Here is a 19,348-nt window from a genome sequence, read left to right as displayed (position 1 = left end):
AAGATTTACTTAACTAAGAGACTATGACTGAAATAATATTTTCTTATATGCAGTATTCAGCAAGTATTTCTTAATATTTTATGGACAATAAATTACAGCTAAAATTTGCTTCAAAATGTCATTGTAACTGTCCTTTCTAAACCTCAGTTTCCATATATCTATAAAAGTTGAGGTCAGGAAAATTCTGGAAGGTTCTTCTACCTTTTTGTACTCATGGCTCAGGTCAATCATCACTTCAACAATTCTTATTGACCTTATAAATTATCATTGACACTTTCTATGTACCTCACTCTTACAGGAAAATATACTAAATCTATGAATAAGTAGCTAATTACCAGCTGTTCTTCGACATGTCCCTAAAGAGCACAATTTTCTCACAAAGATCTGCATGTCCTCCAGTCTAGTGGAAGGAAAAATTATGATAGAGATTGCCTAGAAACATGGTGTGTGATAACTGATCATGCTGTCTTTACCAACATCTTTTAATCACTATGAGGCAAAATGATTATTCTGCAACCTTTCACTAACATAACATATAAAATATTTTCATATTACCTCATTCAATTAACATGAAAACCCCATTAGTTATTATTATTCCCAAATAAGATCTTGCTCCAGACCCTGCATTCAGTAACCAGAAGAGCCAATATTTGAACCTAAGTTGTCACCTGACTTGAATGACATCACTTTTTCCTTTATAGATATTCAATATACAGATACACTAAGTTCTCTATATCTCATAAAAATTCCTGACTTTTGTATAACCTGTCAGCACCCAGTTGACAATAAGCACCTGATATTGATCCAATTTTTATGACTCTCATGGTGAGTTTTTTTGATTGCCTGAAGGAAGTAGATAACAGAGGAATCTAAATATATATATAGAAACAGCTTATAAAATATTAGTTTTCTTCTCATGGAACCAAATTCTAAAATAGTATCCTCCTTACTTCCTAAGTTTTGAGCAAATTAACACATATTGAATTTCATGCTAACCTTCCCAAGGCAGTGAATGCTTCACTAATTTTTTTTACTGTATTTGGATAATTGCAATAAAAATATTTTGGTTTTAATCACATTATGATGTAGAGTGAAAACTTTTACTGCAGTATTAACCCATTTTACAGATTCCCTAATTTGGCAAGTTGGTCTATAATATTTAATGTAAACTATGCATACCAATACAAATTATGAAATAGATTTTCTTTCCATAAAGAATAGATGGACATATGTGCAGTATTTTTTATCAGAATATATATATACATATATATATATATATATATACATATATATATATATCTCCATAGTTCTATTAAATAAGTATAGATTGAGCCCCTATTATGTGCTGGGGACTAGAACTAGATGTTTTCACATGATCTTATTTAATCTTCATAAGCCTGAGAGGTAAGTCATACTTCTCCTCTTTCATAGATGAAGTAACCAATTAAGGTTCAGAGAGTTCCAGTGGTTTGTCCAAGGCCACTCATGTACCACAATCAGGAGTTGAACCTTTTCTTATGTCACAAACTCTCTACTAGATATGAAGATTGGAGTGAGAGAGGCAAGCCTACACTATCAGAAAAATAGTTAGCAATTTGGTCTCCACATATTTCACAGTATTTGGACATTAAGCTGGTAATGGGATGATAAAAATAAATAAGCAAATAAAACATCTGTACAATTTACTTTCTGGAATGAGACACGTATGATATTCAAACCCTACTCCTGGGCTCCTGGGTGCTAGAGAGACAGATGTCACTGCTTTAAGCCCCCAGCCAGTTCTAAAAGCACTGGTAAAAATCCAGGCATCACTCCCCACCTTGAGGAAATGAAGGTAGTCCAGCCTTGGTAAAGGTCCCACATTCACATACAACTGTTTCAGGTTGTACCTAAATTTAGAGGGAGAATTTATTCCTGTAGAGATGATTTTTCGCCTCACCAAGGCCTTCTGGGAAGGTTATATGGTATCATGCAAATAGCTCAGGTTCTGGAGTCAGACAGACTTGGGTTTAAATCCCAGCTCCATCAGTTGCTGGCTGGGTAATCTTGGGCAGGCTAATTATCACCGATACTCCCTTTCCTCATCTAAAAATTAGAATAACACACTTACTTGACAGGATTGCCAAGAAGATTAAGTAAGAATATATATGTAAACATTACATATATAGAGTAGAAACTCAAATGTCAATTCCTTTTCTTTCACTCTTTGGGAAGTTGGTATCAATCTCACAGACAGCAAGCATGTTCTGGGTTTGGGAGAGCACCAAGGAAATGACAAGGTAACGGGCTGGACTTTCCATGAGTGCTAGCCCACAGGAGTCATTTGGAATCAACAGCAACAATACACTGTAAAGCAATACTCTGGTTTACAGCCTGGCCAAGAGAGGACTTCCTTTGTTTATCACTCTTCAATGGCTTTCTGTATCACTCAAGGTCAAATTCAAAGTCTTCACAATGGCCTACAAGTCCTTTCATGATCTGGCTCCCTGTTACCCCTCAGACATCTATTACCCTTCCTACCTACTCATTTTGCACCTGTCATTCTGGCCTCTTTATTTCTTGAACAAGCTAGGCACAATCTTCCCTCAGGACCTATGCAGTTGCTATTCTCTCTGCCTACTTCTCCCAGATATCTACACAGCCTGTTCCTCACCTGCACAGGTCTTTGCACAAATTTTACCTTCCCAGTGAGGTTTTATATGGGTATTCTATTTAAAATTGCACCCCATCCTATGAAACTCCCTACCCCTTTCACTATTTTACTTTGTTCTAAGGCACTTATCATGATTTTATATTTTTTTATTCATTTATTGATTGTCTGACTTCTATCACTTGAATGAAAGCTTCATAAGGACAGGGATTTTCACTGACATAGCTCTAGAGCCTAGACAATGCTGGTAACAGAGGAGGTACTCAATAAATATCTGCTCAATACATAGAATGAATGAATGAACTAGTGAATGAGAAGAAAAACACATAAAAATTCTAGGTGACCTATTCTAGAGAAGAAAAGCTGTAATGAGACTAGATGTATGAGAGGGAAAAAATATGAATACAAACATCTTCAGATGATTGAATGATTATCCTCATATAAAAAGGAGGGATTTGTTGTAGGAGAGACCAAAGAATAGGATTAGAGCCAACCTTCAAAGTAGCAGAAAGGCAGACATGGCTCAGTTAAGAGAAAAGAACTTTCTTGCATCAGGAGATGGTCCACAAAGGATCTAGCTAGCTTGGGAAGTGGTGAACTTTCTTGCCCTGGGAAAGTCTGAGCAAAGCTTAGAGAGGACTCCTACGATGGCTGCTTGAAGTATACAACGTCTGAGACCTCCTCTATGTTACAATTGATTCTGTGCATGCAAAATCATAAGCTAATTGTCACATTGATCTTGTTATCATATTGTCATTATCAGCATAAAAAAAGACTAAAATATTAATGGTGTATAACTAATTATACTTGAAGAAGCCTGGCTTTCAAGGGCTTCCAGAATATTGCTCTTCCCTACCTATTTTACATTTTCTTTACTCCCAGGGGAAATTCCTAGGCTGGCCTCCTTCTTTATTGTTGAACATTCCCACATTTTCTCTCATGTGTTCATACTATCCTTCACATTAAAGCAGGAACAGACTTTCTACCAGTCTGACCTACCCCAAACTCAAGTCCCTTCCTCAAGGATGCCCTATAGTTGGTCCTAATGCATAGTAATCTCTCTTCCTTTGAGCGTTAGTTGCTCCTGTCTATATAATCAAGATGAGTAGTTCATTACATATTATATGCAATATTATTCTATATATTCTGTGTGTATGCACGCATATATTTATATAGAGAGAACAAATTATTTGCTACTCTATTCATGTATGTGTCTAGCTTCTCCAACTAGAGCATTCTCTGAACGCTCATGTGTACAGATAATGCCTCATGTACTATATTAATTTAGTACAGTGCTGAACACATAGCTGGTTTCAAATAGGCCCTTACCAATTGATTGACTAATCAATGAACAAAATGAAAAATCCAGCCAGAAGGCTCAAGCTTTGACTATTAGAAATTACTTCCCTAAAAAGCATTTTTCCTTCCTTTATAGATCAATTTCAAAGTCAAAATTCAAACACTGCAGATTTCACAAACAGGAATAGCTGGCAGGTACTGGCTTTTGCGAATAATAAATGCATTTATAAAAAAAGCTATAGGTGTTTGTAAAAGTGTATACATGCAGCTGATATGAACAGAGATGGCTAACAACCCCTCTTCCCAGTCTAAATAAAGGATATAAGCTGGCCCTGATAGAGCCCAGAATTGCTGTATGGTTTCTAAATTACAAAACTATTTCTGGAGTATGGTCTAACTTTGCCATTTGCAAAGTAACTACATATTTATGTTGGCAAAACCCCATTGTTTGCTGACCCTTCAGACCTTTACAAAGTCTATAAATAAAGGCAACAAAGTTTGTTTCATTTGGAGATAAGCCTGTACATTACACATCTTGGTAGTCAATACTGCAGGAAGATATGAAAATAATAGAAAGCTTTTTACTTTACTTTTTACTTTATTGGAAATTCTGATCCAGTATCTTTATAGGAGCACAATACTGAAAACATTATGTCTAATGAAAGCTAATTTAATTATATTTATCAGTTATTTAATTTATTATTTTTAATTATAGTTATAAGTTATTTATCTTGTCAGCTTGATTCAACCTCTTTATGATTAAGATTAAAATGGCAAATGTTCAAAGTCACTTATAGCATAAGGCATTAGAAAATAATTCTTTTAATATAATATAAAATATATACTTGGCATACAGAATTATTTTTCTAGAATACTAAGATTTACTCTAATTTAGAGCCTACCATGTACCAGACACTGTTCTATGAACTTTACATATGTTATGTTATTCAATCTTCAGAAGGGTTCTATGTTGTCAGTATTATTGTCATTCTCATTCTATATATGCGGAAACTGAGGTACAGAGAGTTTAAATAACTTTCCCAGGGGCAAGCGGAGAGTTCAAAGGAATAAAGATTGCTATGCATTACTTCCTACAACCAGGAAGAAGAAGCTCTAGTAATTGAGCCAGAATTGTCTGGCTCCAGAACTGATGCTTTTAGCCACTACACTATACAGCGTCTAAACAATTTGTAGGCTCTGATTGAGAGATATGTGTTATGGTAAAAAGGACATATGTTTCACATTCACATAAACCTGGTTTAAATCTCAGCTCTGCCATTTACTAGCTGTGTAGCCTTGGACAAATCATTTAACATCTCTGAACACTGTGTCTCTCAACCCTATAGTAGGGATGATATTACCTGTATTGTAAATTTGTTGTATTTTCAATAATCTGTATCATTCACTCAGCACAGTACATATATACAGTAAGTGTTCAATAATTTGCCATTATCATTGTTTATAAAGTAGTCCCAAATTTAATATTTTATGATAGTTGTTCCTCAGGGAATTGGTTCCAGGACTCATCACTGATACCAAAATCCATGGATGCTCAAGTCTCTTATATAAAATGGTGTAGTATTTGCATAGAACCTACATATACACATCCTCCTGTATACTTTAAATCATCTCTAGATTACTGGTAATATCTAACACAATGTAAATGCTATATAAATGTTATTATATTATATTGTTTAGGAAATAATAAAAAAAAATCTGTGCATGTTCAGTACAGATGCAATCATTATAGGCCTAACTACATATTACACATCAGCAACAATGCAAAATCCTCTGGAATTTTTAAAACAATATTTTCAGTCAACAGTTGGTTGAATCTGCAGATGTGGAGGCCTAAATGTACCTGCATAATTCTTTATTAGTTCATAATTCTTTATTAATTCTTTAGATAAATTACCAAGTAAGTTTCAAACAAATGGAAGCACATTTGGTCGTAGTTCTTTGGATAAGACATCATTGTAACTATATGTACCCTAATGAATATCATTCTACATTAATAGTATTCATCAGGATTATTACAAAATTCTGATACTTATTCTGTGAATTGAAGGGGTTAAATCCAAGGTAAGAGCTAACCTTATTCCATTCCATAATATTGATAAATTCAGTTCATAATAGCCAAGTAAAAAAATCTAACTCATCAGCAGCAATTGTGTAGTCAGTAAAATGCATGAAAATGTTGAATATTATATGCAGTTTTATTGGTTTGAAAGTTAAGCATGTCTTTTCAAAATCAGCTATAAAAATTGATCTCATCCCCATTCCATCAAGAAGTCAATATCAATCTTTGCATTTTTTGTTTGTTTTTCTGCCTACTCCTCCTGTAACAACCTCATATCTAATAAAGATCAATTTCCAAAGATGAACCTTAGGGAGTTAATAATCTATCCAATATAACTATTTAAAAAAGAATACATAACTATTTTAAAAAGAATTTCTTAATCAGAAATAATACTTGGCTTTATGTAGCAAAGCTGGGAATCGGAAAATGCTCAGCATTGAAGATTAAAGAATCAGACATTCTGGTCATGGCCAGCACTTCAGTAGCCCTATTCCACAGTCTAAAATGATCCTTCCACAAAGGACTCTCCTACACTATCAGGAACAGGATCCTCAGTCTCTAAATTTCAAAGCTGCTTTTATACACCATGTGCCACAACCAAAGACTTCATTTTCTCCAAGTTCTAAGAGCTCTTGCTCAAATGGCATAACCATACTGATGACTCTGTCAGGATAGTGCTATGAGGCATATTTTAAGGCAAGGTGGTAAAGACACTGCCTCAGTCATTTGGCATGGCAGAGGCCAAGACCTATATTTGACCTCTTAGTTTTTCATTTTATATGCAACACATATCAATGTCTTGAGGTATTTTGATCTAGAGCTGTTTTAATGTTCCCTTTAGCAAAGAGAACTAAATTAAATAATATTGTTGCAACTCATATTTTCAAATAAATATCGGAGAACTAAAACAATATCTTTGAGAGCCTTTCAGACTATGGTGAAAGAGACCCAGTATGTATCACTAAATAGACAGAGAACATGACTGCAGAGAAGGGCAGGAATCACAAAAGCTCTCAAATCTTAGAGATACACTAACAGGATTAAAAGAGGATGTTTATCACACAGTCTTAAATTTGCATTTTGTTGCCTATGACTATACTACCTAAAGTGTACTATTAATTAGTATTTTTCATAAATCCCCTAATTATCATGTGAATAGCCCTATTGTATGTATTGTACTTTTTGGTACCATAAGCATTAATGTTAAAAATGCAAACATTTATAATACAGAGGAATTTGATAATCCTATTTTGGCAGATCTTCATTTATTAATATATTTAGATCCTTAAATAATAAAGTGGCATACGCCTCTCTTTACCTTTAAAGGGTATACCATACAAAGAAATTCACTGATTATCTTGTGATATCAAATATGGTTTTACCATGATAGTAAATACATATTAAATAGTAACAATGATGCTAGAGTTCACCTTTATTAATATTGTACTAAGAATTATATAACGTACTTTTAAAAGCATTGCCTCATTGAATCTTCTCAACAATAGTACAAGATAGGTACTATTGTTTGTTTCATTTCACACATGAGAAAACAGAAGGTTAGGGAAGTTAAATAACTTGTCCAAGTAGGTGGCACAGTCAGTATCTGAATCCCAGAGGTCAAACTCCAAAGCTCATGCTCTTCCCCAAAACACTTTAGTGATTGCAGATTCATGACCCAGATTACTTTCATTGGCTTTTCGTATTCTATTTGCGATTCCAAATTAATTTTATCCTATTAAACACATGCTTCTGAAGCCAAATTTTTGTTCCATGGGGTTAACTTTTGAGTGTCCTTAAAAATAAATAGCTCTTGACATCTCCCTTATGATACCTCCTTTCAACTCTAAGTGAAACTTTCTTAGTTTCCTCAATTCTTCTTCAAATTAACAGTGAATGCAGTTTCCTTTTTGCTTACTCCCATTCTCTCTCTCTGGAGCCCTTTTCCCAAGTGTTTTCCTACTCTGATTCCAGCTGTTTCAGATCGGTGCCTCCAGAATGGCCCTCTGATTCGCCACCCCCCTGTGCTTCTAGGTCTGGGTGTGCTGGAATCTACAGGCATCTGCATCCCCACTTATCCTGACTACTGTGGTTATGAGGGGCCTCTTTTAAATGCAGACAGCCAGTCAGCCAAGTCGAAATTTATACCAGAAATCTATTACCTAATTTTTAAACAAAATGACATGAAATCAGACTTGAAGATATCAAAAACATGTCTAGTTTCTGATTTAATCAAGAAAATCCACATTGTTACTGCTTCTACCACAGAATAATTTACTGCAACAGGAGTTCTGGATCCTATGCCAAAAATGAGGTCCTCTAACCAATGTCAAGGCCAATTATCTTGTGGTAGATCCCACAACAAAAGCAGACTATTGTGATTAGAGTCAGAAGCACCACCCAGAGGAGCTGGAAAGCTTCTGGGGATTTCTTAAGGTTAGTTTTTATTTTTTCTCCCTGTGTGTCTGCTTAAATAAACTACCAGAAACTCTGTGTGTGGGCACCGAGCATCTTAAATTGGCAAGGGAGACAATGACAGAGGTGATCAGCTGGGAGTGAGCTGTTGCAGGCTTGGCTTGATTTTTGAGCAGGAGCCAGGTCGCAAGACGGTGCCCTTGTGACAGACACAGCAAAGATTCCCACAGCCAAGTCTCTTCAATGTGCCACAACCTCCTCTTTCCCTAACATCCTTCCCAAATATACTGCCAGTAGCTACCCTGCAGTTTCTCCGTGGGAAAGAAAAGCTCAGGTGGCTGAGTTCAGGAAGACTTACCCCACGGTAAAGAACTGCCTCATCTCCTGTCTCCGAGACCTCATCAGTTGCTTATACTCCCCAATCCGGAGCTTTTTGCCATCGACAATGCAGGTGCGTTTCGGTCGGGGTTTGTATTTATAGTTTGGGTACTTCTCTAAGTGGATCTTGCTTAGCCGGGCCTGCTCTTCATAATAAGGTTGCTTCTCCTGGTTTGACATGGATTTCCAGCGAGATCCTAGACATAAAAATATCCTTAAGTAGCCAAAGGGTCAAGGCAACATATTCCAAGCAAATATAACCAGAGATACCTTCCCACCACTTCACTCACCTATGCTCTGACTAGCTCCTATTACCACCTACCACTGACCTTCCCAACTAGTTTTTTAGATTATAGTACAAAGAACAATTTTGTGTATAATACATTTATTGTATTATTTCAATAATTTAAGGCTTATGCTACTATATCATTTTAAAATGTATCTTTGCTGCTTCAAGGTCATATCCCACACCAAGGTCTTTATCCATCCCCCTGCCTATCTCTCTTGGGAGAGTTAAAAGCCTAAACTCCCTAAGCACACTTTCGAGTATGACAGGATCCTCAGGAAAAGCTTTCTTGGCTCCAGAAATTCAAACATCTCCTACACTCCAAGTATCTTTAGCGAAGCTATCCTTTGATAAGATATCAGTAGATGTCAATATTCTTGCATATATAAAAATCTACTGTGCACACTGTCTCCCCTTGCCTAGTGTAATTAAAAAACTTAAACTCTACTTAAGAAGTTACAGCTTTAGAACCGGAAAACACGGGCTAGAATTATATATACCATTCTCAGGTACTATAAACGCTCATTCAAAGCTATACCAATAAAAGTAAAAAAAATTTAATATGGTTTATACAGGAAGAAGAAAAAGTACTCACTTCTATAATATTGTTTATAAAGAATTATCTAAACACTTGACGAAGAAGGGATGTGTTTTTTTACATGTATCAAATTGCATTTTTGTGTCTTGCTGGTGAATAAAGCGGTAACAGCTGTGCAGACTGGATGTTAGTTATTCTTTAGTAGAGATTTTTCATACATAAACAAATGGAAAAGTTGTACAAATATTCTCTGTAGCCAGCAATATCCTGGTCTGCTTTAATAGCATATCCATCCCTGTTCTTTCCTGATTGTTGTGCAAAAGTTGTGTAAAAGTCTATGCAGATAGGCTTCTCCGCCTGTGTTCTGCGGGCTCCCAGCAGCTTAAGAACTCAGTCAGCAGAGAATTCTTGGTACTCTTGAAATGCTTGTGCGGAAAAGTTTACATTTTAATGAATATACCTACTATACTCCTAATAATTTTTTTCACAGAACGCACACCAATAATATAGATTCCCCACAGCTGCCAAAATGGAAACAGAGAGGTTCTGTGCCCATCTGAAAGCTTACTCATATTGCTAATAAAATGGCAGGAAAAAAATGAAAATCTCAAAGTTAGATATCAAACTGTAAAGTCAGATTTATTTTTTAGACTCTTTCATTAGAAAAAAGTATATGTCCATTAGAACATCTTGGTTTGAAAGGTACTTAAATTTAAAAGAGTAACATCCCCATGCATATCTCTGAAGCTCTCAAAATAAAACCACATTTAATTGTGATGATATTTAGTATCCATCTTGAAATTTGAAAGTCAAAAGAAAAAAAGAAAAGAAAAACTTGTATTTTAACATTTCACCATATTTGATCTCATGTATGTTTTAAATTTTCTTAGAGTTCATTGCCTCAAAATGTCTCAGAATCAAGTTAAATTATTTATACAGTGACAAAACATGTGTATTTGTGTATGTCCAGATCACTGATATTTACTCAGGTTAAATATTTATTGCTTTTGAACAAAACATTTAAAAAATTAAAACCACAGTTTAAGTCTCTAATGTTTTTCAGCTTCTTAAACGGCTTCCTTTGAGATTTTGTCACATCATGGCAGCTTAAATAGAACAGTGCCTTCTGTGTTTTTTCTTTTTAAAGAGGAAACATGTTGACTGTAATGCTGCATGTTGAATCAAATATGTTCAATATGTTGAGCACAATAATTCCAAACTGTATAATCTGCACTAGTCAAGCTTTACAATAATAGAACAAGGCTTGAGTTTAATCCTGAGAAACGGGAGAGTCACTGGCAATTTACCACAAAATGGGCCTCTGCCCTGTGGTCCATGTGTTTAACTCACTGCTATGAAATTTGAACTAGTCATGTCTTATTAAAGTAAATGTAGATTTATTTTACAAGTTTTAAAGTTATCATTAGAGGCACTGTTCTACACTCCACGAATTTCACACTATTTTGGGGTTCATTTCTAGTCCTTGATGAATTCTTTCAGTGGGACATATGAACCCAAGAATACTAAAGCAGAAAACAGTAGGGCCTATGAATTTTTCTAAGGTTTCGTAGCAACTTATGAATTTAACAAGACTGAATAATACGAGGAGATAAAGTTTGTCTCCCTGATTGCTGTTTAGCAGTGACCTCTAAAGAATTGCTAAATTCATGGTATTAACATACTACAAATAGTTTTGTCTCTAAAATAAGTTTTTGGCCAGTCCTGTCCTGGCACTTGGTAGATATAACTCCTAAACCTACATGTCATGTTGTGGAGTGGGGGAGGTAGAGATGATGACAAAGGCTCCCTGAGAAGCTCGATGACTTTCATCTAACTTCTGCCAACCACAATCTCCTTAGGAGCCTCCTTACACCCTTGCTTCCTGCTCTTGGGGCGGATAAGCTCCAGCTGCACTGCTGCACTCACCTAAGATTTTGCTAATGTTGGAGTTATGCATGTCGGGGAAGGCCTGAAGGATTTTCCTCCTCTCATCCTTCGCCCAAACCATGAATGCGTTCATTGGTCGCTTGATGTGTGGCTCGCTGCTGGCACGGCCGCGGGCATCCCTGTAGACTCGTGCTTCAGCCACAGTGGCACCTCCTGTTGGCCAACAATAATACTGCTGTAGTTTAGCTGCAGAGCCATTCATTGCTTTATTTCCTGTAATGTCAGGGCAGGAAGAACAAGATGAGTGCAAAGCATTATTATGTGGATAATGTAACACAGCTTCCCACCTGGGTCAGCTGTTTTCCCTGGGTCCTTCTCTTCCAAATGACCTCTTGGAAGCAGAAGGCAGTTTCAAATGACAATTCTATAGGCCCTTCTAATGTAAAGTAGCCCTCAAAGATACACGTGGCAGAATTAATTTTGTATATTTTTATACATCTACTACATTTACTACAATCAATGGTAGGTGATGATAAAGCAATGACTGGTATTACCTTATGTTAAACCTTCCTGCTGTGATTCCTTCCTTCAAAAGTAAGCTGTTATCTGTCATTTTTAGACTTAGTTGCCAAATATCACAGCTATCTCAAACTATATGTTTCCCCCAAATAGAATTCTCTGTCACAATATTATGCCTTGACCTGTTATCTTCTCACTGCTTGGAAGACCCTTCTCCTACCCCTTCATGCTAAATCCCACTCATCCTCCAAGACCCACTCAAATGTTGGCATGTTTCATAAATGAATTAATTTCATGAAAAATATTAATTGAGCAATTACTATGAGCTAGGTTTTATCCCAGGTGCTAGGGATATAAAGGTGAATAAATCAGCTTTTGTTGTTGAGGAGCTCACGGGTGGGGGGGATGGAGACAGACAATTATTAATATAATAAAAGAATGTAGTATGTGCTACAATATTGAAGTTAACGGGGCACCAAGAGAGCACCAGACAGGATGGTTAGCTGATGCTTCCTAGGAGATGTGATGTCTAAGCTGAGTTTTGAAGGATGAACAGGAATCAGAGGTAAGTGGGAGAGGTGAGTAAAGACAGATGGGAAGGGTAATTCAGACTAAAGGAACGTCATTCACAATGATGCTCCCCAGGCTGTACTCATTCCTCTTGCTTTCAGGCTACATGCCCCAAAGTCATGCTTGTTTATCTCCCTCTGATCCTTCCACTCCATCCCCAGGAATAGAGATCCCTTAAGTTAGTGATTATGTTGTACCCATTCTTGTCTCTTTAGGATTTCCACGTAACAGATAATAAATACTCATTAAGAAAAAATAATTTGGTCTTCAACTCATATGAAAAAGCAGTAGACTAAGAGGTATACATTTCAAGGGCCTGATCTATTTTTCAGTTGTCGAACAGTAGTTTTTTAACACCTATGAAACTGTATTTAAATTCTTGATGTTTTATAGTTTCCAAAGAGCTGACTCTAATAACAGATTGAAAGCTCCTTGAAGATAGGGGAGAGGCTGGATCTCATTCACTGCTGTATTCCTAGGATCCACTGAAGAACTTAGCACTTAGAATTTCAATTAGTAAAATGTGTCAAATTAATGACTGATTCAATGAATGAATTAATGAACATAGCTCTTGCTTGTTTTCACACACACTACCAATGTGACACACCGATGTATACTTTGAATGTGGCAACTACTAAACATCTTCCTAAAGATTGAGAACTTCTATAATTAAATGTAAAGTAGTTGGACTGATGGCCTCAGACAAGCCTTCTACTACATAAACAGGAAAAGCTACCCCCAAGAGTCTGAAAGCAAAATATACATTAAAACAAACATTTCTATTTTCTGGAAAAAGTAAATCCTTTCAGCTGAGTTAAATTATTATGCAGGAACAACATATGACCCAATCGATCTCTGGCCCTTCCACTCTATTTCTAGATACCTTGGTTAAGTAGAAATTTGCTTGTGTCAAAGCCAGTAATAAATTAGAACATTAAAATTCACTATTATTTGGCAAATATGGCCATCATTTACTGCAAACAAATACAAGACAAGAGGGTGGAATTGGCTAAGATTGTGAATTTTTTTTCCTAAGCATGAAGGAGGGCAGAGAAGCCACTTTCTGAAGATCATGCAAAAATAACATATTTTATAAACAGCTTTTCTTTTAGCCCTTCTAGACAGAATGATCCCTTACATGCAAAGTCTCAGATCCCAAGATGCATAACTAATATGCTACCTTTTTGCCACCATACCCACAGTACATTAATTTCATTTAAAATGCACTGACCATACAGGATAAATTGATTTCACTTTATATGGGTTTGACAGCCATGTTTATTGTGCAGTGAAATGTAGTGTAGCTTCCAGCTGACAATATCCATCAACACAGGGCAATATGCTGACTGCTGGGCCAGATGAAGGCATACATTACTCTGGAAGTGAAACACTCATTCAGATACGACAGTGTCTTCTCCTGAGGATCACCACAGTAATTTATGATGCCCTCAGTGCCATTACTTTACAACTGACATGGATTCAGCAATTTATATACTGACATGCATACACATAAAAGGAGACAGGTTTGTGGAGAATGTCAGATGCAAAAACATTTCAATATTATTCTAACTTAACTACTATGCCACAGGTGATTAACATTTGAGGTCTGCTTTTACTGTTGTAGTTTTCTCTCCACTTCTAGCAAAACCAGTCAGCTTCCATTTATTTCGTCACTTAAAATATGTATTTCATTGTAAATGAGAAGTTTTAATCTACAGACTGATAGAGATTCGTAGCAAATTTTTAGACTCTGGTTTTAGTATACAGAGACTTACTAGATCCTCTACTCCATACTTAATGATTCTCCCACACATGTCATACATATACCCAATGTCTCCCTGCTCATGCTATACCACAGTCTTAGAATATCCTTCCTACTGTCTTCTGCTTTACTAAATTATCTCTTTTTCCAAGGAACAGAGCTGAGGTCCCACCTCCATCAACTGCCCTGCACTGACCTTTTCCCTTCCTGCCACAGCAAGTATTATCTATAGGACACTGACTGACACTGAATTAATTACACAGTAGATCTTTAGTACTCACAACTAATGCTCCAAGAAATTGAGAAATTCAAGCCTGATGTATAGAATTAAGAAGAGGGGTAATAGAAAATGCCTCAGGGCATGTGTACATTTCTTTTTTGCTGTAGCCTCTTCTCTATTCCAGGAGGAGTGAACTGAAAAGTGAATGGGGACATCTTAAGCTAAACTAGGGATGCTGTGTTAGATGAACCAAGGACTGAGAAGAAGAGACTTTCTAGGGGAATCTAAGTTTGAAAACCACTTTTAAATTGGACCCAATATCTGATCAGACATCAACCACAGCAGTGACTTTTATTACTATACAAATTTATAGTGCAGTGCCTAGATCCTTTTGCAAAACTATAACTTGGATAAATGTTTTTCTGTTTTTCCTTTTCCCGCTTTTCCTATTTTTACCTTCTTTCTCTCATATCTCCAAAATATGTGGTACTCTAAGGCTATCTTATGGCAATGCAAACTATGCCCAGGAGGTCACTCTCCTTCTTAATTAAGCAGTCAAGGAAAAACAACAAACCAACTTTACATAGGAAAATTGTCTCTTACTCTTGCCTTCACCACCACCACTAACATTCTGAAAAGAGGCTCTATCCTTCCCTAGACTTAAAATGCCTGCATTAACATTGGGGTTGGTATAGGAAATACAACACTGTAAACCACAAATGTGCTACAAAGAAATGTTGAGGGTTTCTTCTATTATGTATTTTTGCAGGAAACTTCCATGGAATTAATAGAAGAATTCAGATGAGTACTATACAGAAAGATGTTTTTCAACAAATATTTCTTGAACCCAATCTCTTGATAGAAAACATCTCTCAAAATTATTTTTATTTAGAGCTGACAACTCATCTATTACTTGAACTCACAATCTAAGTTTGAGTTAAGCTTAGGGCCAGAATTTTAAGAAAGTACTAGAAGCCACAGAATCAAAAGAACATTTAGAAAAAATCCTGAAAATTCCCTGAACTTTACATCATGAAACATAATGGTTATGAAATTATTGCTGCAGTAGAAATATATACATGACTATATATGTATATAAATTCAGAAATATAAAAATGGAAATTGTATACTTTGAAAGAATTTTAAGCAGATTAGGAAAATTATATAGCATAATATCAATTATTTTCAAAAGGCATGTTATTAATCTCTGTATTTGAAGTCTTAAATATACTTTCTGTTATAATTAACTTTAAAAATATATGTCAAGTATGATTTCATACTGCTCCATTCATTTTTGAAAATAATATTAAGTATAAAAAAGTATTTCTTTTAAACAGCCAATACTGTGTCAGAATCTAGAATTGTATTGTCCTAGGAATTGGCTCATAATTCTATGAGACAGCTTATTTTCCTTTTACTATCAGAGGATTCATTTGTGAGTTCAAGATGCAACTTTTCATGGAAAGCAATTAGAAGAGGCCTAGACCCACAGCTGTGTACCTAGAAACTACTGCTTTCCAGCTGACCTAAGAGTATTTAATTGCCAGCAAGCAGTCCCAAATGACAGTTACTGAAAATCCAGGAGGTCAGTAGCACCACACTAGGATCCAAGGGAAATTAAGGTTCCTGTAAGGTTCTCTGCTCTGCACAACTTCCCCGAGGAAGCAAAGATTGGTTAATTCATCCTTCATCTCTCAAGTCAGTTTGTGTAAAGGCAAACTTTCAGTTAGATAAAGAATGATAGTTAATCTACAGGGAGAAAATAGAAATTGCCAAGGCAAATACCTCCTTAGGAAGCTGTGATTTGAATGATTTAGAGAGAAGACAGAAAATTGAGTTTTTCCAGGTGGGTTGGAAAGAAGGCCAGGTTCACCATCATAGCCTCTGGCAATGGTCCTGAACTAACCTTAGAGAGGCCCCTTCCCGGGTAAATTCCAAGGGTTATCTGAGTGAATAAGTTGAGTGTCTGGTGTATATATAAAGTTCTCCCTAAGGAAGAACTCTAGTTAATTTTGTAATGTGCCTAATAATCATTTATTTATGCACTGATTCAACAAATACTCCCAACAAATTTCAGATGTACCCAGCATTGTGATGGCGTATACAAATATAAATAACACATGTACTTTGTTTTTAAGAAGTTTGATCCAGTGCGGGAAGACATATAAATAAAAAATTACAAAATAGTGCTAACAAAAGTAATTTAAAATGCTATGAAGGCAAAGAGAGAAAATACTAACATTATTGGGAAGAATATTAAAGAGGATTCAGAGATAAAGTGGTGCTTGCATAGCATCTTAAAGGAAGAGTTAAGAATTTACCCAAATGTGAAAGTACTCCAAGCTGGGAAATGAGTGTGAATAAAGGCACGGAGTTATAACAAAAGCACAGTAGGTTTTAGGGAATAAAAAGAACCTGTCTATGCTTTGGTTTTATGTAAAAAAAAAAGAGGGGAGTACTAAAAGATGAAATTAGAAAAATGAATAGGGACCACATTGCTAAGCACCTTGAATACCAAGCTAAGAAGTCTTTAAGGTTTTTAAGCAGGAGAGTAATATGGACCAATACATTCTAGAAGATATCAAAATGGAAAACTAATGAGAAATTACTATTGAATAGTCTCAATGATTACTAGTGAATTAATAATGAAGAGTAGAGAAAAATAAAGTGACTACCTCCTCAAAGGCCAATTAAAACTTACTTTTTTTTTCAGACAGAATAAAGGTGATATATGTAAAATGTTGCCACAAAAGATTCTATTCTAAGATTGAGTTCTGGTAATGGCAGAATAGTTCATATTGGACCAACCCTCTGACAGGTAATAATTATAAACTCTGGACAAAATATGAAAAAAAAAAAAATCTGAACACAACACCTAAGCAGAAATTGGAGAAGATTCAGTCTTCAAAAGAAAGGCATTTCATTAGCTGAAATTCCATTTTCATAGTTTTTCCCATAAAGACAATTCCCAGTCTTGCATAGCATTAAACGGCTGGAATGCAAACAGAAAGTCAGTCTAATTGGATGAATGTATCAGAAGACAGAGTTTGAGTTCCCAAGTGGCCAATCCTTGAACTTCATGTGTATAGGGAAGATTCAAAGGAGCCCAATGAAAATTAGGGGTATATAGTTGAAAAATCTGAAAAGAGATTTCAGCTTATGCTCATTGCCAGGGAAACAGAATTTGAATTTGAATCCTATCAAGTTAGAAGAGATTCACAAACACCTTGGGCTTTCCATGGAAATCTCAGAAATGAAACTCCTTAGGAATAAATTTTATGTGTCAGAACTAAAGATTCACACTAAGATTAAAAACAAAATTGAAACAGACTCTCCCTAACAGTGTAAAAACTAAGCTTTCATGAGTTCAATGTGATCAGCAGGTAATTTAACTGCTTCCTACCAAAAAAATGAAAAATTTTCAAAGAAAGAGAATGGAATCTAGAGTCTTTACAATTTATAATCCACAACATGCAATATATCATTTAAAAATTACTAATTGTGCAAACAACCAAGAAAATGTGACCCAGAGACAAAAAATAATACTGGTTGAAATTTATCTAAATTTGGTGAGAAACATCAACTATCAGATTCAAGACATTCAGAGAAATGCAGACAAAATAAATACAATGAGAATCATATCTAGACACTAGTTAAACTTCTGAAAACCAAAGACAAAGGGAAAATTCAGGAAAAAAGGACCCATTAAATACAGGGGAACAATAATGTAAATTATGGCTGATTATTCACTAGAAACAATGAAGGCTAGCAGACTATGGAACATGTTTAGAAAGCTAGAAGAAGAAAAAAACTCAATCCAGAGCTTTATACAGTGAACATATGCTTCAAAAATGAATATGAAATACACTTTCAGATAAATAAAAGCTGAGAGAATGAGTCACCAGCAGACAAATACCAAAAGGGATACTCAAGAGAATTATTCAAGATGAAGAGAAATAATACCTGATGAAAAGTAGATATACGCAAAGAAAGGAAGAACATCAAAAATAATGTGACTCTTTTTTCTTCTCCAGATTTCATTAATACAAAACTGATTGTTTAATATTTTTAAAAGATAAGAAACTAATACAAAATATAACATTGTATTATGGGATTTATAATATATTGTAAACTAACTATAAAGTCCTAAGCCAAGCTGCCAACTGAAAGGACTCTTTTTGGCCAAGAGAACTCCCCCAAAAACCTTAAAAGTAAGTTCCTGGCCATGAAGGGAAGGGAGATCCATTATACTCGCTACCTTTTAGAGTATAGATACAACAACTGACTGACATTAATGTTAAAACAGAGATCACAAGACTGACAAAAACAGATTCTTTGTGACAATAAGACATTAAATTTTTAACAGGACCTAAGGCCATGCAAGGCCAAGATTAAATAACACCTTTAGACCATCAATTTTCTTAACAGATCTCTTGAATCTGTATACTGTGGCTTGTCTCTTATTAACAGACTTCCTTATCTTCACATAAAACATTCCAAGCCTTTAGACAAAGCTTTATTTCTTTAACCAATTACAAATCAAGGAAGCTCTGAACCTGTAAGGCCCTGCTTCAAGATGTCCCACCTTTTCAGGCCAAACCAATATACACCTTCCATGTATTGATTTATGCTTTTACCTGCAATTCCTGTCTCCCTGAAATGTATAAAACCAAACTATAACCCAGCTGCCTCAGGACTACTTACTCAAGGCTTCTTCGGTGTGGCTTTCTGGGCTAAGAGTCATTCA

General features: G+C 35.6%; 1 protein-coding gene across 27 annotated transcripts in view; it reads right to left on the bottom strand.

Moving 5' to 3' along the window:
* Positions 1 to 19,348, bottom strand: part of SOX6 (SRY-box transcription factor 6) — a 631,508-nt gene that overhangs the window by 7,549 nt on the left and 604,611 nt on the right. For 20 of the 27 annotated variants that reach the window (XM_076002133.1, XM_012780692.3, XM_012780698.3 and 17 more), the window contains 2 exons: positions 11,570 to 11,803; positions 8,800 to 9,016 (listed from right to left, as the gene is read on the bottom strand). In XM_076002133.1, coding sequence (XP_075858248.1) covers positions 8,800 to 9,016; positions 11,570 to 11,803 — 451 coding nt within the window. The remainder of the gene's footprint in view (positions 1 to 8,799; positions 9,017 to 11,569; positions 11,804 to 19,348) is intronic. The other 7 variants (XM_076002147.1, XM_076002137.1, XM_076002148.1 and 4 more) reach the window with 1 other exon arrangement.

This window comes from Microcebus murinus, chromosome 4 (assembly GCF_040939455.1).
Source record: "Microcebus murinus isolate Inina chromosome 4, M.murinus_Inina_mat1.0, whole genome shotgun sequence".
NCBI classification, from domain to species: Eukaryota; Metazoa; Chordata; class Mammalia; order Primates; family Cheirogaleidae; genus Microcebus; species Microcebus murinus.
The sequence above is the reverse complement of the archived record's forward strand: the minus strand, read 5'-3'. Positions and strand labels throughout refer to the sequence as shown.